Raw genomic sequence first — 22057 nt, 5'->3', positions numbered from 1 at the left:
ATAAAGCGTTGTGGGTTCTGAGTCTGTTACCTAGCGTGGTCCAGTGTGAACAGAGGAGCAGCAGTGGCGTAGGAGGTTAAGAGCTCGTGTATCTAATCTTGGAGGAACCGGGTTTGATTCCCCGCTCTGCCGCCTCTTCTGAGCTGTGGAGGCTTATCTGGGAATTCAGATTAGCCTGTGCACTCCCACACACGCCTAGCTGGGTGGACCTTTTGGAGAAACTAGTCACAGTTCTTTGGAGCTCTCAGCCCCACCCACCCCTACAGGGTGTTTGTTGCTGAGGGGAAGGGGCAAGGAGATTGTCAGCCCCTTTGAGTCTCCTGCAGGAGAGAAAGGGGGATATAAATCCAAACCTCCTCCTCCTCCTCTTCTTTCTTTCTCTTTCTTTACTTTCTTTCTTTCTTCTTTCTTTTCTTCTTTTCTTTCTTTCTTTCTTTCTTTCTTTCTTTCTTTCAGCTCCTTCCATCCTTCCATCCATCCATCCATCTTCCATCCATCCATCCATCCATCTTCCATCCATCCATCCATCCATCCATCCATCTTCCATCCATCCATCCATCTTCCATCCATCCATCCATCCAAATCGGGGTAGGGGGATCAGCGGCTCTCAGATAAATTCAGGGCTACAATTCCCATCAGCTCCTACCAGCATGGCCAATTGGCCATGCTGACAGAGGCTGATGGGAATTGTAGTTCCTGAACATCTGGAGAGCCGCAGGTTCCCTACCCCTGATCTAGATGGTGGTTAAGAGCAGGTGCACTCTGATCTGGAGGAACCGGGTTTGATTCCCAGCTCTGCCGCCTGAGCTGTGGAGGCTTATCAGGGGATTCAGATTAGCCTGTGCACTCCCACACATGCCAGCTCTGGGTGACCTTGGGCTAGCTGCCCTGGAGCTTCTTGGGCTCTCAGCTCCCACCCACCTCACAGGGGTGTTTGCTGTGAGGGGAGGGCAAGGAGATTGTCAGCTCCCTGTGGAGTCTCCCCTGCAGGAGAGAAAGGGGGGATATAAATCCAAACTCTTCTTCTTCTTCTTCTGCCTTCCCTCCCATGCTGTTTTTGCAAAGCTGTTGGGGGCGGGGGGTGTGTGTGTGTGTGTGGAGAGAGAGTCCCACTGTTGCATTCCTTATTTGCTTGCAAAATAGTGGGGTGAACCTCCTGATAGCCCTAAACTATCGTCACATGTCTCACGCAATGAGGACTTTACTTGTTCAGCCTCTCCTGCGTGCATATATTTTTGGAAATGGGGAGCGCTTTGGAATGGGTGCGCACGCCTGCCGCTTACGCATTCTCTATAGGAACAGGCAATTAATTGGAATTCAGAAATGCTTCGCTGATCGGCGTGAAGTTAGGCTCCTGGCACTGCCTACCTGCTGGTCCCGAGACTCGGCCACCTTTTGCTTCTCTGACTCCGTGTGTGTGTGTATATATGTGTTTGTGCGTACATGTGTGGGGGAGGGGGTCAAGAGCCCATTCCTCTTTCTCCTCTGCATTTTGAGGCATTCCAGTTTTATAGCCTCTGCAAATCTGCCTTGCAGGATTTATTAAAGGTATTACTTTTGTTTTCATTTTCTTTTGTTTCCGTTTTCTCGACATCATCAGGGGAAGGCCTCGGCCTCTGTGCCCCATTGTTGGCCCTGCAGAGGAACGAGGTGGCCACTTTGTGAGGCCAGATGCTGGGCTAGATCAGTGGTTCTCAACCTGGGGGTCGGGACCCGTTTGGGGGTCGAACGGCCCTTTCACAGGGGTCGCCTAAGACTCTCTGCATCAGTGTTCTCCATCTGTAAAATGGATAAATGTTAGGGTTGGGGGCAGAGGTGGGATCCAGCAGGTTCTCACCAGTTCCTGAGAGTGGGTGACTAATTATTTGTGTGTGCCGAGAGGGGGTTGCTAATTGGGTCTGCTTTTCCGTTAGAAATCCCATTCGGTCCAAAAATCATAAACTCCTGTTGTTTCCTATGTGGCTGGTTAGCGAAGGTAGAAAACGGGATAATTCTCCCCGTTGGGCTGTTTTAAAAAACATGTTTTAGAAATATGGTAAAGTTCCTTGTTTAAGGAAAGTATCCTACTTTGGATTTCTAGAAACAAAATCAAGTATTTGAAAGTATTATGCATTTGATGGGCAGTCAATTAGGAGGAGAAGTCGCTGTTTCTGCCAAGGGTAAGCATGACGGGCTGTAGGACTTGCTAGAATGAGTTTAAATTACGGACAGAAAGATACCAGCTGGAAATGAGGAACTTTTTTGTTTACAGTAAGAGTTTTTTTAGAGTAACAGAGAAATAATTAAATGCCTCGCTTCGGAATGCTCGCTGCTAATGCTTCTGTCATTACCCAAACCACCCCACTGGCTCACGCCGCATCCTAAACCATGCATGGGAACCTGTTACCCTAAATTCTTTTGGATCCCCACCACTGGTTAAATCACCACAACATGAGGAGCTGTATTAAAGGGTCACGGCATTAGGAAGGTTGAGAACCACTGGACTAGATGGTTCATTTTTTTTCTAACATCTGAATCAAACTTAGCTATCTTGTATGAAATGACCTTATTGGGATTTTTTGCAGCTTCTGGATTTTTAGTGGCCGTTTCATTTTATGTTGGCAGAATTCATCAGATCTTGAAAACACAAGATTTCATTTCACAGCTAACTGCAGATATCATTTCTTCAGGGGGAGAGTTCTTCCTGCTTTTATTATGTCAATTAATTGTCAGACCGATGGACACAATAAGCCACTACAGATGCCGTACAGGGAGATGGGGGATATTAATTTTGTGAGTTCATAAAGTGTTTTATTCCAATGCATATCGCACTGTCATTGCCTTGCTGCAATCGTGCGCAACTGGATATTCCTATGTGGAGTTGAGATTTCATCAAACAACAAGAAGCAGGCAGAGTGTAACCGTAGCACAAAATCCAGCAATAGGCTGAATCAGGGAGGGTCTTTCCTAGCTGCAAACAGGGAGACACCAAGTCTTGCTTCTCACCATCACGCCTCTGCAACCCCCATGCCCAGAATGGGTTGAACCAGTAAGGGGGTGGAGACTCAGAGCAGCAGAAAGGCTGCAGAGCTCTTTTATGGAGAAGACAAGGCTACCAGACTCGTACTCCTTGGTTGTATAAGCCCTTGACACCTTGTTAAGGGTTTCTTTTGTGGTTGTAATGGGTGAGAGTTCTCCTGGAAACCTTCATCATGTTGAATCCTGTTCACCAAGCCCTTGGAGTCTTCAGGAGCCCACCCACTTGCAAAGAGGAATTGGACTTGGCAGTATCAGTAGACTGTAACTAGAAGGACTTGAAATGCAACCTGAACAGGACCTTGAATTGTAATGTTAAATGTTGATGTTTAATGTTATTTGTAAAGAGAAGTAAACTGTTTTGTTTAAATTTGGTTCTTTGCAACTCCTTCCAAGTACTGCCCCACAGAACCCACAAGCTGAGGTTACACCTCCACACTGAACTAGAGCACAAATAGCTTTCAGTGAATGCCAAGGCAGCTACACAATTGTTTCAATCGTGGAATCGTAGAGTTGGAAGAGACCCCCAGGGGCCATCCAGTCCAACCCCCTGCCGTGCAGGAACACACAGTCAAAGCACTCCTGACAGATAACCACCCAGCCTCTGTTTGAAAACCTCCAAAGAAGGAGACTCCATCACACTTCCAGGTAGTGCATTCCCACTGTCGAACAGCCCTGACGGTCAGGAAGTTCTTCCTGATGTTTAGGTGGAATCTCTTTTCCTGCACCTTGAACCCATGACTCCTGGTCCTAGTCTCTGGAGCAGCAGAAAACAAGCTTGCTCCCTCACCAACATGGCATCCAGGGACTTAGGTATAGAATTTTTATGGGGTGAGTTCAGGGGCATGGCTCAGGGGTCGGGGCCCCACCCCCACCCACCCCTGGGGGCATGGCCCCACATCCCCAAGCCCCGCCTCCAGCCTGCAGTTGTGTCGAGTGGGCCGGAAAGAAAGTCTCGCCTCGCCTTGAGACCAGCCTGCTTCACGAGAGGCGGATACTTTCTTTCCCAGACTCTGGCTGGCTTGCAGCTTGCAAGCATGCAATGCGGACTATGCCTGTGTGGGTGCGCAGGAGCACCCGCCCCCACCAGACATGCAATGGGGGGGGGGGGTTTAAACCCGAGGAACCCCCCCTTACCTACATCCCTGATGGCATCCCTTCAAATATCTAAACATGGCTATCATGTCACCTCTTAACCTTCTCTTCACCAAGCTAAACATTCCCATCTCCAAAGAGAATGTAAAAGCAGTCCTGTTGGATCAGACCCACGGCATCCCATTTCACACAGAGCCCCCAAAAGGCTCCCATGTAGGGCATGGAGGCTAAAGTCAACTTCCGTGCCGCCCTCAGCAACAGGACTCAGAGGCTGCCATGGGTTTTCCGGGCTGCGTGGCTGTGGTCTGGTAGTTTTTGCTCTTAAAGTTTCGCCCACATCTATGGCTGGCGTTTTCAGAGGCGTGTCAAGGTAAGATGCGTTTCTCTCCGCGATATGCCTCGGAAGATGCCAGCCATAGATATGGGTGAAATGTTAGGAGCAAAAACAGCCAGACCACGGCCATACAGCCTGGAAAACCCACAACAGGTAATTGATTCTGGCCGTGAAAGCCTGCGACAATACAGTATTTATAGGGTTCAGAGATTCCATTCAGCCAAATCTAGGTTAGACTGCAGTGGTGGGATCCAAAAATTTTAGTAACAGGTTCCCATAGTGGTGGGATTCAAACTGTGGCGTAACGCCAATGGGGCTGGGCTGGGCGACAGACGGGCGGGGCAGTCTGGGGTGCGGGGCATTCCTGCCGGGGGGGGGCTGTGGCATGGGACGCCTTGCCGCATCATACCGATCCTTACCAGGCCCGGGAAACGAGATGCCATCGAGGGCGCAGGCTGCCACGCATGCTGGTGCACCTCCTGCTAGGCTGCTTCAAGTTCTGCGCTTACTGGTGCTGGAGAGGAGAGGGGCTTAACTAAGGGCTGCAAAAATCACGTGGCAAAATCACTCAGTTAGTAACTTCCCCTACAAAGGCACACAATAAACAATTAGTAGTAACCTACTCTCGGGAACCTGTGAGAACCTGCTGGATCCCACCTCTGGATTAGAGTATGTAGTACCTCATAGATGAATAAGATTTACAAAGTATGTAAGTTTTCAGGAATCAAAACTTTAGCATCAGATGAAACTTGACTCTACCAAAGCTTTACCCACAAGAGAAAGCGTGACTTTATGGATTCATGGTGGCCTTTCTCCTGTAGGGAGACTCAAGGTACCTTACACATTCTTTTCCCTTCAACGCCACCAGCAGACATAAGGCCATTATGCAGCGGCTTGCGCCCCAAGGGTGCCTACTCTGTACGAAGGCTCTCGCTAGCGTTTCTTGTTTTGTCTGAGAATGCATGCACTCCTGCCACGGAGCTTTTCTGCAGAGAACTCTCCTGGGCAGAGTTTCCTTAATTCTTCAGATCAACTAATCCTTAAAGGCATAGATCTCATTACAGATCTCAAGACTGCCACTGTGTTCAAGCTGCACTTACATCGAGCATTACTGTTCAAAAAATGAATTCCCCCCCTAAAATGAAAGAGGCAAAGCAGCAATCATTCAACCCTCTGGCGTTGCTGAAGAAGGGGACTACGCGCCAGATTGGAAGCTTATATTCTCTCTCACCCTGCTGCTGCCGCTGCTGCCGCTACAGGAAGACAAAGAGGCTTGTTAGAAGCTTCCACTAAGATACCACCAACTGATTCACCTGCCCACACCCACAGTCTTCACTTCCAGCTTCCATTTGACCACCACCTCCCACAGCGCAAGAACACAACGCAAATTGGGAAGGAACTCCCTCCTCCTCTGCCGCCAAATCTCCATCTGTCCTGCCCCTGGCTTCCTGGGACGATCCTGAATGTAACGGAATATGTCGCCGTCATTCGTTTGAGCCTGGGATCCCTCAACTCACACACCTCTCAAGATGCAGGGCAAAAACCACGTGGACACCTGAGAGGATTTCAGGGTGGGGGCGGGGGGCTTTTACCTGCATGTTTCATCAGCCGGGCATAGATTCCGACGGCCACCATCACCATGGAGATCATCTGCAAGGCAAGAAGAGAAGAACATCAGGTGTCTACGTTAATCTACAGCATAGGTGTCAAACTTGCGGCCCCCCAGATGTTATGGACTACAGTTCCCATCATCCCCTGCCAGCATCATGCTGGTGTAACCCCCATGCTCAGAATGGGTTGACCCAGTAAGGGGTGGAGACTCAAAGCAGCAAGAGGCTGCAGAGCTCATGTAGTTTGGAGGAGACAAGGCTACCAGACTCAGACCTTGGTTTGTATAAGGTTTGTATAATTTATGTTATACCTGCAATGCTAGTTGAACTAGTGTAGCTGATAGTTTGTTTTTGCTATGTTGCAAAATGCTGGAGCTTCATTGTTCTCAGGGTTTCTTTTGTGTTTTGTAATGGGTGAGAGTTCCTCCTGGAAACCTTCGCATTGTGTTGGATCCTGTCTACCAAGCTCCTTCTTTGAGTCTTCAGGAGCCAACCCACTTGCAAAGAAGAATTGGACTTGGCAGTATCAGTAGACTGTAACTAGAAGGACTTGAAAATGCAACCTGAACAGGACCTTGAAATGTGATGTTAAATGTTGATGTTATATGTTAAGAAAGCAAACCATTTTGTTTTTAAAATTTGTTGTTGCAAACTCATTCCAAGTTCTGCCCCACAGAACCCACAGATAGAGGTTACACTGGCAGAGGATGATGGGAACTGTAGTCCATAACATCTGGAGGGTCGCGAGTTTGACACCTATGATCTACATGAAGATGCCAGCCACAGATGCAGGTGAAACGTCAGGAGAAAATGCTACTGGAATGCCAGCCATAAGCAGCCCGAAACCACAGCACCCTGTGCGATTCCGCCGCGAGCTCTCGGGCAGAATACAAACAAATAAACTGTCCCTCTCCAAATAAATTACTGTTAGTAGGGAAAGTCTCGGTGATCATCCAGAGAAGACATCGCGGGGAGGGCGGGACACCCAAGGCATCGACCAGTCCAAAAGAAAAACACCCATTTGCACGGCATAGAGAACTCCTTGCACGGTTTGCATCACACTTTTCTACGGAAATTATTTCTTCACAGAGAGAAAAGCGCGCTGGTAAATGTACCTCAAGGACCCCTTTCGCTCACAAGGCAAGCCAACCTGGCCTAGCTGAAAAATTCACTGCAGATTCGGGTTCAAAACCCCCACTTGGCTGCAATGCTTGCCAAAGGACCGTGCGTGGCTCACGTGCACCAAAAGAAACCAACTTCGCAGGGTTGTTGTGAGGATACATTGGAAGACTGTTGGCCACGCTGGCGGGAGCTGATGGGAGTTGTGGTCCATGGCGTCTGGGGTGCCAAAGGTTCGCCACCACGGCGTCCAAACCATGTTTGAGGCAGCTACGAGGCCAGGGTTGTTCCATACGTACTATATTGTTCTATTGTGAGTAATAAATTATATTCCCCAGCTGAAATAGTAGTATTTTTTAGTCATAATTATGAAGTAGCATAATTTCACCTAATGGCATAGTAACTAAAGGCTTGGAGCATTTTTGTTATAGAGGACCATCACAGCTGAGTATCTAGTTTCAGGTCTGCTTTGCTGTTTTATTTCCTGGGACTGGGTGAGAAAATCTGGGTTTGTGACAGGCAAATATTCGGTGCCTCAAAGTTTCAGCCTCTTTCCCTACTTCCATTCGATCACAGACAAAATACTAGAACCGGGGGGCATTTCCAACCTATACTCAGGGAGGCAGGACTAAATGATGTCACTTCCTGTAGAGGCTGGAATCCATCTTAGATCCCCAGTATTACTTCCTGCCTAGCAGGGAGCGCAGTGCTTGTGAGAGGGCTCCAAGCTACTTGTATTTCTCTACCTTATTTCTACCTGGCTTTCTGGCTTATTCCTGGTCAGGTAGCCATTTCTATTTCCAGTGATGCTTAGACCTTTTACCCCGAGACCGAAAGTGCCTAAATTGCAAACTCAAACCCATTGATTTATCGCGAAGTGCCAACACGCGAATTTAACCCAATGCTGAGGTTTTCGTTTAGAAAAAATAGTTGGCTCTGAGGCGTGCGTTACTCGGGAGTAAGCTTGGTGGTCGTCGGCGGTTTTGCTTTGAAGCAACCGTACAACTCTTCCAACAGGTGAATCACGACCCTAGGAGGGTTTACTCAGAAGCAAACCCCATTGCCCGCGAACCTGTTTCTAATTCCTGCGTAAAAGGATCGCCTCTTTAATTCCTTCGTGATGAAAATCCCAGTGGGGTTTAACAGCTTACCAGGGTGACTCTACACTTCGCTTCCTCAAAACCAGGTCTTAGGTTTACCGCTAATAATCCGCTTCCAGCGCCCAGGCCTAGCTCTAAGATGTGTGTGTGTGTAGGTGCACTCTGTTTTAGCGTAGCCCACAGAGAGGGAGCTTTGAGTGCGCCACCTCTGGCACCCCATGCGTTACAGGTTCGCTGCACACTGTTCTATTCTCACGCAGGTGTTCTGGGTGTCCTGTTTCCTGTCGGCTCCTGTCCTCTTGTGAATCAGCCTGTCAGTTTGAAGAATCAGCCTGTCAGTTTTTTCCTTAACATGTCAGTTTTTTTCTCACCTTTAACGGGCTGCCTAAAATGGCTGCCTATGGAATCTACGCTCGCTTCCTTTCTCAATTTCTCGCTTGAGTCTTTTGGCAGAGACTGGCGGCGTAGAGGGCAATTTCCGGGCGAAAAAAGCAATCTCGGCGAAGGGGGCATCAGAGAAGAGCAACGAGTCAGGAGTCTCCTCGGGCTGAGGCTCAGCTCCACTTCTTCTTCTGCCGTGATCGGGCGCGAAGGCGGGCGGGCAAGGGCGGGCGGGCATGGCTTCGGGCGCTCTTCGCAAGTAGGGAGACATGGCAGGGCCGGAAGGAGAACAAAGCCCCTGCCAGCTTTCAAGAAATCGGGCGCTTAGAGCCCTCCCTGGCTATGCCAGAAGCAGGAGCACCAGCGCCCCAGTCCGGCCGCATGAAGGTGTAGCCCCACTTCCCACGCCTCCCAATTTTTTATGTTAGCCACGCCCCAGCGGCGTGTGGGCGCCGTTAGCGGGAGCGCCAAGGGACTCCAGGATGAAAGCGATGATCAAAGCGGCCTCCCCGGGCAGTCTCCCTCTATAGATCTTCAGCGACTCAGGCAAGATCAAGAGGGGCCCGGGGAGGGAAGAATCCCCAGCTAACCTGGTGCTCCAACCGCTTTCAGACCCTGCATCCTGGGCTAGCATGCTCTGCTCCCCTGAGCTAATGAGTATGTTCGCAGGGGCTGCAAATGTAGAGGAAGAGATCTCCCTCCATGACAAAGAAAAAAAAAGAGAAGTAGACGCAGAGGGAGACGTGCTAGAGTCCCGGCTTCTAGGAGAGGGAGTGGTAGATCTAGACGTGCTCATCTAGCTCTTTCTTCCACTCTCATTACCCATCCCGCATCCCCCAGCCCTCCACCTCCACTTCTAGAGATCCCCTTAATGAATATGGGGAGGAGGAGATTCAGTGAGGTGGAAGTGGGACTATTCACTCAGAGCATTTCTATGGAAAGGGGAGGAGGGACATCGGGCTGAGCCAAAGAACAACTTATCAGATTTTTTAGAAAGGAGGATTTAGCCTTGATTATGTCAAAACTATTTCCCACTTTAGGAACTCCAGGATTCAGCAGGACCGCTGAGGACTCCTGGAGGGTCTCCCCATCCTCCAAGAAGAGAACATCAGAGGCTAAAGGTGTCCCAGTAAGGGCTACAAAATACTCCCCAGACGGGAGGATGTCCTCTAGAAGCTTTTCCCATCCCTGCAGGTAATTGCTTTGAAGAAGAATTTTGCAAAAAAAGCAATGGGTGAATCTGGAGGCTAGTAAGAGTTGCCTGGCACACATTCTCAAGACTCTATATATACTGCCCGGGTAACACATACATAACATCATTAAAACTCCCCTAATTGATGCACTACTGTGGTTGCCTCTCCAATCCTGGTGGATTAGCTAGTCACCAAGGACGGGGAGGGGTTCCCTTTGTAAGGGATGCCGCCAGGACCTTGCGCCAGGGCTATTGGGACGCTTTTCCTGAAAAGGCGATCTCATGACAGACTTGTTTCTTACCATTAGGGCTCTAGCCCCTTCTTCCACTCACACACATGGCCCGAGCCTCCCATCCCTTTGGCTTCGGAGGCTTTCTATTTATGATCCCTCCCCGGGCTAACAAGGCCTCAGAGAGGGTTTAGCTTAGAGAAGTACCTTCACAGCATGACAGTTTCAGGTACTGGGCAGATCTCCACCTTTGATTCTCTCCCCTGTTAGTCTCCCGCGCATTAGCCTCATGGGGAGTGGTAGAAGTTCGGGAGACAGAGCCTGGTTGAGGAAGCCTTCCGGATCAGCGAGACTTCCCACTCAAAACAGGTGGTGTCTACTTACAATTATCATGGTTCCAGGCTCTTTTGGCAAAGATTTAGACGCTTGTGTTGGTGGGAGACTAAGGGAAACAAGAAATCTATGCTCTAGGTGCATGCTAAGGCCAGACTCAGGGCTCCCTCCACCTACAAACCTTACACTTCATTTCAAGCACTTCAGCTTATCACTTGCACTTAACTCCCAGAGATGGTGGTAGAAAGTGGTTTCTTCTAACAAATCCCCTCAACAGCAACACTACTCCTTTCGTAGAAGAGAGGATTCTCTGGCAGCCTCCTTTTCATTCCCAATAACTTCTCTAGAACAAACTTCAATAGAGGTGGCAAACCTTTTCTTAACCTTAGATGCTTAACGCTTCAGTGTCTTTACTACACTCAATGCCTCCAGTGCAGGTGGTGGTCGTCTTCGCAATTTTTTTTCACACACCGGTGGGTGGGCTTAATTATATCAAATCGCTGGACAAAGGAGGTCGTCACACACGGGCGACATCTCCTCCTAGAATTTTCAACCTTTCCAAGATCCAAATTCCGGACCTACCCCTGGTAATGCAATCCAGACAAACCTAAAAGAGAACACAGCAAGCCATTCTCCATCTACTGAGTATTCTGTAGCGACCGAGACCCGCATAACACCCTATCTTCCAGAGCCGTTCCTGCGGCGGTGTTTACTCACATTTCTTTACAGTACTGCCAAAAAGAACGGCGACTGGCGTGCCATCCTGAACTTTAGCAGTGTACGCGGAACAGATTCATCGCGCCCTACATGCATTTCCAAGATGGAAACCTTTGAGATCCATAGTGGTAGGCTCTTCTATTTGTATGCAGGCGATTACTTTAACATCTCTCTAATCTGACCGGGCGCATATCTTCATCGCCCCATCAACCCACTCCTACAGACGCTTCCTCAGGTTCCCCTCACGCTACAGTCGAACACTACCAGTACAAGGTTGCTCCCTCCCCTTCGGGCTGGCCACAGCCCCAGAGTGTTCTCAAAAAGCCCTTCTGGCACCTATCATGGCTCCTCGAGACAAGGTCTTCATATCCACTCCATACTTTGACGAGCATCCTGATTCGTCCGGGTCCAGGAACACTGAAGCCCTTCGAGACCTGGATGTCAGCCCTGACTACGCCTTCACACCATGTGGGTTTATAGTCAACTTGCAAAGAGTTCCCTTGATTCCAGCCAACAATCTCGAATGGAACATCTCGGCCTACCAGGTAGACACAGTACACAATCGCTTCTTATCTTCATTCCGCTTCGTCCAAAATTCTCAAGATCCAGAGGTTGGTAGCGCCCTTCCTCCCAGCCAGGAGAGCTTCCTCTTCTTCAGCTAAAGGCCAGACTGATGTGGGTCTCTTCATCTCTGTTATCGATATGTTGCAGTGGGGAGGTTCCATACTGGCCCCTTTCAACAACAGTTTCTCCAGCCTCACTCCAATACCGATCATGAGGAAGGAAGACAGGAGTCACTCCAGATCACCAGATCAGTTATGGTGCTACAGTCTTCGCTGAGTGGTTCTCTATCAGAAAAATCCTTTCCAAAGGGAAAGTCTTCATCTACCCTCTATCGAATGCAGTTGCTTGTTCACAGACGCTGAAGTCTTCAGCTGGATGGGGGGGCATCCTTGGAGGATAATATAGCATTGTAAGCAGTCTCTGGACGATGACTCCAAAACATCGCCTGCCCATCGAACTTCTTTAGAGTTGCGTAGCTATTCTTCTTGGCTTTCCCAGGCCTTCCAGCCTTCAGATCCTGTGGCTGTCATCTTTTGGTCCTAACCGATCAACATCAGCGTAAAGGCCCATCTAAATAATCAGGGCTGGTCCAGATCCCTCGCCTACTCATACAGGCAGTAGAGATACTGGACATGGGCCGAGAAACATCTCCTCATGCGCTGTCGGCACGAGCACATACAGGGGAATCTCAACGCTTCAGGCAGCGGACTGGCTAGAAGCTTCGGCCAATCGGGTGATTTTAGGCCAGAGTGGAAGCTCCATCCGGCGATTTTATCTTCCAACTGATCACTCAAACCCTCGGGTTTATCCTAATCGGCCGCATCTCTCTTTGCCTTCCGCATTTCTCAAAATGCACATAACTTCCTCGATTTTTCTTCACTCAGATACTTCTCATCTCGCGAAAGCACTAGCAGTAGATGCACTGACGGCTCCGTGGCCGAGAGAGCTCCTCTATGCCTATCCACCTACCCCAGTCATCCCGAAGCTCATAAGGAAGGTCTGGTCAGAGAAAGCCGACGTAATTCTAGTAGCACCATGGTGGCCCAGGCGACCATGGTTCTCCTCAATCCTTCAAGAATTAGGACTAATAAAAGGAAACACTTCTTCACGCAACCTGTGATTGGTGTTTGGAATATGCTGCCACGGGAGGTGGTGATGGCCACTAACCTGGATGGCTTTAAAAAGGGCTTGGACAGATTTATGAAGAAGTTGATCTATGGCTCCCAATCTTGATCCTCCTTGATCTGAGGTTGCAAATGCCTTAGCAGACCAGGTGATCGGGAGCAACAGCCGCAGAAGGCCATTGCTTTCACATCCTGCACGCAGAGCTCCCCAAAGAGGCACCTGGCAGGGCCCACTATCTGCGCAGTAGCAGAGTGCTGAGACTAGATGAAGTCTATGCAGGGGTAGGAACCTCAGGCTTCCAGATAGCCTAGGAACCTACACTTCCTTATCAGCCTTCTACCAGCATGGCCAATTGGCCATGCTGACATGAGGCTGATGGAGGAATTGTAGTTCCTGAACATGCTGGAGAGCCTGAGAGGTTCCCTACCCCTGGCCTATGGTCTGATCCAGCAGGCTAGTTCTTATGTTCTTATGTTCTGTGCTGACAATCGTGATCCAGCTCCTTGTGGGGCAAAAAGGCGGGATAGGAACCCCTGCCTTGCAGAATCTAATGTTTGGTTTGGGTGGGACTCTCCCCATGGCTGGGGGTCGGCAGAACAAGCCCCCATTTCCATCCCTACCCCCCACCCCAGGCCTTCAGAAACCACTGGACCAGGCTTTCTCCTAACGACTCAAAAGGCACTTAGAAGTACCATGCCAAATATACCAAGACTGGTGTCCATTTGCCCACGCTTTAGAAATATTTTCTCCTCTCTCTGAGGCAATCAATATCTCGGTAATGCTTTATTTTTTCTGTCACTGGAAAAGACAGGAGTTGTTGATGGGACAATTAGGCTTAAGTGGGGCAATTAGTTCCCCGCGATGGTCTTTTATCCGGCCAGCCATGTGGCTCCCTGGGAGTCCCACCCACCCCAGAGCAAGAGGGGAGGGGAGGCAGAGAACGGGCTCCCCGCCACTGCCACGCCGCTCGCTTAAAGCGTGAAGCGCGAACTCTGTGCTAACGCCTCCTCCTGACAAACGATACACGTACTGAAGGCTCTTCAAAGCCATTCCGAAGCACTGGATGCTGGTGATTCTCGCCACTGCGCTCGGAAGGGAAAGAGAAGTTTCGCTTCTCCCCAACCTCGACTTCGGCCTCCGTGGCAGGTGGTGGGGCCAAAGCTTGCCAAGAAAGGTCCGCGGCTGATCTGCGGCGAGGCTAGATTTGCATGGCTTACACTGTGAACTTCCTGCACGACGGCTCACGCCTTCCCACTGCCCACTCTCTCTACTGTGCACCGGTCGGACCCCGGCCGAAAGTGCTCTCTTTGCTTGGGCTTCTGCTAAGCTGGAACCTACAGGCAGGGCCTGGAACCCCTGGAATAAGAACAGACCTGCCCAGACTATACAGAACATTACCCCTGGATAAAAAAATGGCTTCTCTGGAAGGTGGACTAGGAGGGCAGTGGCTGCATCTGGCAACAGGGACAAGGGGGGTAGAAATGACCCCAGGTGCACTGGCATGGAGTGAGAAGCGCCAAGTGTCACCTCCCTCCATGGGCGCCTCAACTTAATCGGGGAAGGCGGCTGGCTCCTGGGGTGGCTCTGTTGCCATCACGGCGACCATCGGAGTCACCTCACAACGCTCCTCCCTGAGAAGGTCGTGATCCTGCCTCCCACACCCAGGTGTGGCCCCTTGGATCCGGGGTCCCTAGTGCGTAATCTTGGGGGGGGGGGGCAGTATCTAGCTCCATGCCTGATTTGATCCTGCACATAGTCTCTCAGTGGTATAGTGATTGAAGAGTAGGTGTTTTCTAATCCTGAGAAGGCTGGTTTGATTTCCAACTCTCAGCTCAGTGAGCCGTGGGAGGCTTATCTGGGGAACTAGATTAAGCTTTGTGGATGCACTCCAACACACTCCAGCTGGGAGACCTTGCAGGCTGAGGTCACAGCTGAGTTTTCATAGCCTTTCAGCATTCCACCTCACAGGGTGCTGGCTGTGGGCGGGGAGGGAAAGGAGCTTGTAAGCCACCTTGAGTTTTCCTTTACAGGAGAGAAAAGGGAGGAATTGCATAAATCCAAAACTCACCCCTCCTCCCTCCTCCCTCTTCTTCTTCCTGGCCAGGGACATGGGATTTTTTCTTCTTTCTCTCATTCCCTCTTCATTACTGTGACTACAAGTGTATTTTCTCACTCCCCTTTTGGACTCTTTGGCTTTGGACTTTGGGCACTGCCTTTACTCAAGGCCATGTATGCGCCCTTAGTGTTGTAGTCCTGCTACTGTGGAACGTAGGTTGTTTTGACCCGAAAAGAAGGCCACCATGTTTTGGATCTTGTCTCTGTACTGCATCAGTATTCCCTTGAGAACAGGTAGTCAGGGTGGTGTCGTGTGCTTTGGTCTGGATGAAATCTAAATGCTTATTCCTGATGCTGTTTTTAAATCTGGTTTCTAGCATTTATATTTATATTGGTATTTAGTATTTATATTTTGTAATTGTATTTTCTACTGGTTCATATGTTTTATTATGATTGTAAGCCGCCTTGAGCCCTCCAGGGGATTGGCAGGATGGATAGATAGATAGATAGATAGATAGATAGATAGATAGATAGATAGATAGATAGATAGATAGATAGATAGATAGATAGATAGATAGATAGATAGATAGATAGATAGATAGATAGATAGATAGATAGATAGATAGATCTCTCCTCGTAGGGCACAGGTGTCAAACTCGCGGCCCTCCAGATGTTATGGACTACAGTTCCCATCATCCCCTGCCAGCATCATGCTGGCAGGGGCTGATGGGAACTGTAGTCCATACCATCTGGAGGGCCGCGAGTTTGACACCTATGTCGTAGGGCACGGATTCCAGACCTTTCACCATTTTGGTTGCCCTCCTCTGGATTTGTTGCAGCTTGTCGATATCCTTCTTGAATTGTGCTGCCCACCTGCCGCCTGGATATTTTAAAGCAGGAGATGCCGGCAACATCTCTGGGACCTTGCGCATGTCAAGTAAATGCCCTGCCGTTGCACGTCTTACACTTAACAGAGTCCTTTCAAAGCTTTTGGTCCTGCGGTCAGTTCTCAGCTCGCCAGCTAAAGACAACAACTCGGAACAGGCAAACCAAGGAGCCGAACACAGAAAATTGGAACCGTTGAGGATGCTCTGACAGTTTTACAGGCGTGGAAACAACAGCTGTGTTCTCCGTGGATGAAAAGGGAAGGCAATAAATTGATGACCAGAATGGGAACCTATAACAGCCACTCAGCTAACCACCTGTGAGACATAAAGGGATACCCCAGGGACTCCAGGTGAGAAGAGATAGTTACATGCAGAAATGGTTGGAATATATATGGGAGCAAAAACAATTAGAAATTTTTGACATAGAAGAGGAAGAAGAAGAAGGAGGAGGAGGAGGAGGAGGAGGAGTTGTTTGGATTTATATCTCCCCTTTCTCTCCTGCAGGAGACTCAAAGGGGCTGACAATCTCCTTGCCCTTCCCCCCTCACCACAAACACCCTGTGAGGTAGGTGGGGCTGAGAGAGCTCCGAGAAGCTGTGACTAGCCCAAGGTCACCCAGCTGGCGTGTGTGGGAGTGCACAGGCTAATCTGAATTCCCCAGATAAGCCTCCACAGCTCAGGCGGCAGAGCTGGGAATCAAACCCGGTTCTTCCAGATTAGATACACGAGCTCTTAACCTCCTACGCCACTGCTGCTCTACTCCACATAATGTCAAGAAATCAAATACGGCAAGAAAAACAAAAAGATATGAAGTGGATCTGGATGGAATTCAAAGACGGGTTAAACGAAATTGGAATCACAGAAGAAAAATGGACAAGAAGATTGAAAAGAATGGACCTGCGGCTGCACATCTAAAGAAGAAAAGAAGAAGGGGGAGGGGGAAAGGGGGGGGAAAGGATATGGAGGATGAAATATAAGTTATACAATATAAATCTGTAATAATTCCAAAATATCAATAAAAATATTTTTTTTAAAAAGAAGAAGAGATAGTTACTCCAGTATCAGGGGGATTGTCTCTAGTGATTGAAATGCCTTCCTCACCCAATGCAACTGCTACAAGAAATATGTAACCACCTCACTGCAAGATATATGTAACCAGCCTGCTATATGTTGTCACTGCTATTCTGGGACATTCTTTCCTTGATCTTTGCTTTGTGGCTTCGCATGCTTTGTAGATAACTAGGCTTTCCCCTGACACTTTAGTCTCATGGGAAACAGGGTTGTTTCCCTTGTCCCATGGGGGTAAGATGCCAGGTGGCTTTATCTTTGTCTATCGCCAACCTTGGGACGCCTCTGCTCCAAACTAACTCTTTCTCACATTCCTTGGGAAACAGGGAGGGGGGATTGACTTCGGGATTAAACGGGCAGGCAAACCCAGGTCCCCCATAACTGGTTTTGTCCAGCTGGGAGCAGCAGTGGCGTAGTGGCTAAGAGCAGTGACTAAGAGCATCCAAACTCCTCCTCCTCCTCCTCCTCTTCTTCTTCAATGCCTATCAATAAATGCTGCTGATCAACACTACAGGGTCGGTTTATTGCTTCAAGGTTCGAGACCTAACATCCAGAGACCTAAGTTAGGGCTGATACAACCAGAAACAGGAATCTTGATTGATTGATTTTTTTCCAATCAACAAGCAAGGAAAGATACACGAGGCGGCTCACAACAGGAAAGCATAAAAATAAAACAGATTACCAGACGAAACAAAACAATAAAACAAAACGTACCAGATGACCATGCAAAGGGGGGGGGGCACCAACAGAAGCTCGCGTCCTTTGCCGCCATCGTCCACCCCCTCGGCAGGTCTTTTGAGATAAAACGAGTCCTTAGTTTCCAGGTTCCAGAGGATTAATGGTTTTAAAAGAATTTTTAGCTAGGTTGAGAAACAAACAGTTTTCCCCAAAGCAGTTGGATTCGTTCCCCGGAGCCTGCCGTGGAATGCAACCCAGGTGCAGTGTTTTGAATAAGTGCAACTTCCTGAATTTTTTTAAAGAGCGGCTCCGCGCTGGGAATGCTGCGACAATTCGATCTGGAAACTGAAAACCGCGCGGATCAGATTGCGCCCATTTGTTCCAGCACACCTCACGCCTGCCTGTCCACGGCTCAAGGTACGTTCTGCCACAATGTGCGGGCCAACACCCATCACAGGTCAACAGCAGAGCCGCCACTCGGCACGCCAAAGGGCTCAGATTCATTCTGGCTCTTTCTTCCTAACAGCCTTAGGACTGTATGAGCAGCTGGTTCCAGAAGCATCACTGGAACCCGGATCCCTAAGAACCTAAGAACATAAGAACTAGCCTGCTGGATAAGACCAGAGTCCATCTAGCCCAGCACTCTGCTACTCGCAGTGGCCCACCAGGTGCCTTTGGGATCTCACATGCAGGATGTGAAAGCAATGGCCTTCTGCTGCTGCTCCCCCTGAGCACCTGGTCTGCTAAGGCATTTGCAATCTCAGATCAAGGAGGATCAAGATTGGTAGCCAGAGATTGACTTCTCCTCCAGAAATCTGTCCAAGCCCCTTTTTAAAGCTAGTTCAGATCCAAAGACTTCTTGCACCGCACTGAAAAACCTTCTCTCTCTGGCACTCCCTAGAATCACAGAATCATAGAGTTGGAAGAGACCACCAGGGCCATCAAGTTCAACCCCCTGCAATGCAGAAAAACACAATCAAAGCACTCCCAACAGATGGCCATCCGGCCACTCTTTAAAAACCTCCTAAGAAGGAGACTCCGCCACTCTCCGAGGCAGTGAATCCCACTGTCCAACAGCCCTGATGGTCAGGAAGTTCTTCCTGATGTTTAGGTGGAATCTCTTTTCCTGCACCTTGAACCTATCAGTCCTGGTCCTAGTCTCTGGAGAAGCAGAAAACAAGCTTGCTCCCTCACCAACATGACATCCCTTCAAATATCTAAATGTGGCTATCATGTCACCTCTTCACCTTCGCTTCTCCAGACTAAACATCCCCAGTTCCTAAGTCTCTCCTCATAGGGCCTGGATTCGAGACCTTTCACCATTTTGGTCGCCCTCCTCCGGACCTGTTCCAGCTTGTCAATATCCTTCTTGAATTGCGGTGCCCAGAACTGCACGCAATATTCCAAGTGAGGTCTGACCAATGAGAGTAGAGCGGTACAATCACTTCCCTCCTCAAGATCTCTTTGGCCCCTTCCGCACACGCAAAATAATGCGTTTTCAAACCACTTTCACAACTGTTTGCAAGTGGATTTTGCTATTTCGCACAGCTTCAAAGAGCACTGAGAGCAGTTTGAAAGCGCATTATTCTGCCCTTGAAACATATTTCCGCAGTTCGCCCAGGATTGCCAACTTTGGGGGGAACGGAGATCTCCCAAAATAACAACGGATCTCCAGACTACACAGGTCAGATCTCCAGACTACAGAGGTCAGAGGAGCAAACGGTTACTTCAGAAGATGAATGCTACCGTGTTACGTCCCGGACCCTCCTGCAATGCCTCCCCCCATCCCTAAAGTCTGCAGGAATTTCCCAGCCCCAGACCTGGCAGCCCCACAGTCGCCTTTCCTACAGCAGGAAGTTCCAAAGGTTAACAACCACTTATGTTGCTGTTGTTGTTTTTAACAACCTGCCAGCTAAGGAGGAAGAAGTTTCCTTCTGTGTTTAATGGCAATCAGAGGTTTTCGCCCCGGAGCTTAAGTACACTATAAAAAAAACCTCACCCTCAATATAAGCCGCTCCGACCTGGGCAACCCAGACTAGTCTGATTTCGGTAGCTCTCAAAAGCTCAGCAGGGTCGGCCACAGATAGTAGTTGGATGGGAGACCTCCAAGAAAGTCCGGGGTTGCTATGCAGAGGCAAGCAATGGTAAACCGCTTTTGAACACCTCTCGCATTGAAAACACTACGTGTCCACTGCAAAGGTAAGAGAGGTCTCACCTGTATGGCCCAACCTGTCCTGATCTCATCAGATCTCAGAAGCTACGCAGGGTCGGCCCTGGTTAGTAGGATGGGAGACCACCAGAGAGGTCCAGGGTTGCTACGCAGAGGAAAGCAGTGGCAATAACCGCCTCTGAACAACTCTTGCCTCGGAAACCCTACACCTGGCAGGGGCTGATGGGGATTGTAGTCCATGAACATCTGGAGTGCCATAGGTTGGCCACCCCTGCCCTACTCAACCACCATGAGTTGCTGGAGCACCTTCCTTATGAGGAGAGGCTGCAGCGTTTGGGACTCTTTAGTTTGGAGAGGAGACGTCTGAGGGGGGATAGGATTGAAGTCTATAAAATGATGCATGGGGTAGAAAATGTGGACAGAGAGAAATTTTCCTCTCTTTCTCACAATGCTAGAACCAGGGGGCATCCATTGGAAATGCTGGGGGGAAGAATTAGGACTAATAAAAGGAAACACTTCTTCATGCAACGTGGGATTGGTGTTTGGAATATGCTGCCACAGGAGGTGGTGATGGCCACTAACCTGGGTAGCTTTAAAAGGGGCTTGGACAGATTTATGGAGGAGAAGTCAATCTATGGCTCCCAATCTTGATCCTTCTTGATCTAAGGTTGCAAATGCCTTAGCAGACCAGGTGCTCAGGAGCAGCAGCCGCAGAAAGCCATTGCTTTCACCTGCTGCACGTGAGCTCCCAAAGGCACCTGGTGGGCCACTGCGAGTAGCAGAGAGCTGGACTAGATGGACTCTGGTCTGATCCAGCTGGCTTGTTCTTGTGTTCTTATGTCTGCCACTTAACACCGCTTTCCTCCCCAGCTCAGATCAGCCTTCGCTCGAGCGTTCACAGGAGACACGATTCCCAACCCGAGGCTGAGCCAAAGAGCAACTGCAGAATGTGACCCCCCCCCCCGGTCCCTCAGCCCCTCAAGGGCAAAAGACCCCCCTCCCCCCAGTAGCTTTCTCCTCTGATAACCCAATACCAGCCTAGCCTGGTTTCCTCATATCCTAGAAGCTAAGCGTGGGCACCCTGTATTTGGATGGGGGACCACTAAGGAAGTCCACGGTTGCTATGCAGAGGCAGGCGATGGCAAACCACCTCTGACAGCCTCTTGCCTTGAAAAACCACCAGGGTCACCGTAAGCCGGTTATTACTGGACAGCACTTAATTATTAGCCGCCTGAATCGTCCGGACATCTGAGCTTGGAAGCTAAGCAGGATCAACTCTGGGAAGTCCTTGGACAGGAAAGCACCAAGGAAGTCCACGGTTGCTACGCAGAGGCAAGAAATGGCAAACCACCCCCGGGTGTCTCTTACCCTGACGGCCCAGGCTAGCCTGATTGGGTCAGATCTCCGAAGCTAAGCAAGGCTGGCCCTGGTTAGTTTTGGGATGGGAGACAGACTACCAAGGAAACCCAGGGTTGCTACGCAGAGGAAAGCAGTGGCAAACCACCTCTGAACAACTCTCGCCTTGGAAACCCCACGCGACCACCATGAGTTGCTGCCTGCCACCCACTCAACACCGCTTTCCTCCCCGGCTCGGATCCGCCTGCACGCGAGCGTTCACACGAGACGCGAGTCCCAACCCGAGGCTGAGCCCAAGAGCGACTGCAGAATGGGACCCCCGTCCCTCAGCCCCTCACCGAGGGCAAAAGGTCCCCCCGCCCCCCGCCCAGTAGCCATAGCTTTCTCCTCTGATAGCCCAATCCCCACGGGACTCGGGACACGTGAATGCCCCGTTCCCACGTACACGCCAGCCCCGCCCACCCCGGCCGGGCTCACCCAGAAGATCATGTTGAAGAAGAAGAGCAGGTACTTGACCAGCGGGCTGACGAAGGAGAAATCCTCCCCCTGGGGGGCCCCCGAGGAGCCCCCCGACGCCCGCTTCGCCATGACCGGCCGCCCGGCTGCGCCTCTCGCCCGTCCACTGCGCCAGCACCGGCCCCGCCCCCCTCTCGCCCTTCCTCCCGCTCATTGGCCCAGCCGGCCCGCGCCTCCCTCCCGATTGGCCCGCCTCCCCTTCGCTCACCTTCCCCCGGCTTCGGAACGCCGAGGACCGCTCGCCCGGCACGGCCACCTGTTCGGCGCGCCAGACCGCCGCTCTTAAAGGGGCCGCGTCACGCCCCCGCCGGTTGCCAACTCCAGCTCGGGAAATTCCGGGAGATTTGAGGGGGGGTGTCTGGGGAGGCCGGTGTTTGGGTAGCAGATGATGCGGCCCTCCAGACGTTATGGACTACAGTTCCCATCATCCCCTGCCAGCACCATTCTGGCAGGGGATGATCAGCCACATAGTTGTATTTATCTTTATTTTATTAAATTTCTATGCCGCCCCT

General features: G+C 50.2%; 1 protein-coding gene across 2 annotated transcripts in view; it reads right to left on the bottom strand.

Moving 5' to 3' along the window:
- TSPAN33 (tetraspanin 33) overlaps window positions 1-21639 on the bottom strand; it is a 34819-nt gene extending 13180 nt beyond the window's left edge. For both annotated transcript variants that reach the window (XM_048499168.1, XM_048499167.1), the window contains exons 1-2: window positions 21507-21639; window positions 6037-6094 (exon numbers count right to left, since the gene is read on the bottom strand). In XM_048499168.1, the coding sequence (XP_048355125.1) occupies window positions 6037-6094; window positions 21507-21617 (169 nt within the window). In that variant the 5' untranslated portion in view covers window positions 21618-21639. The remainder of the gene's footprint in view (window positions 1-6036; window positions 6095-21506) is intronic.
- Between the last annotated feature and the right edge of the window lie 418 nt (window positions 21640-22057).

This window comes from Sphaerodactylus townsendi, linkage group LG06 (assembly GCF_021028975.2).
Source record: "Sphaerodactylus townsendi isolate TG3544 linkage group LG06, MPM_Stown_v2.3, whole genome shotgun sequence".
Taxonomy (NCBI): Eukaryota; Metazoa; Chordata; class Lepidosauria; order Squamata; family Sphaerodactylidae; genus Sphaerodactylus; species Sphaerodactylus townsendi.
This window is presented reverse-complemented; position numbering and strand designations above follow the sequence as displayed.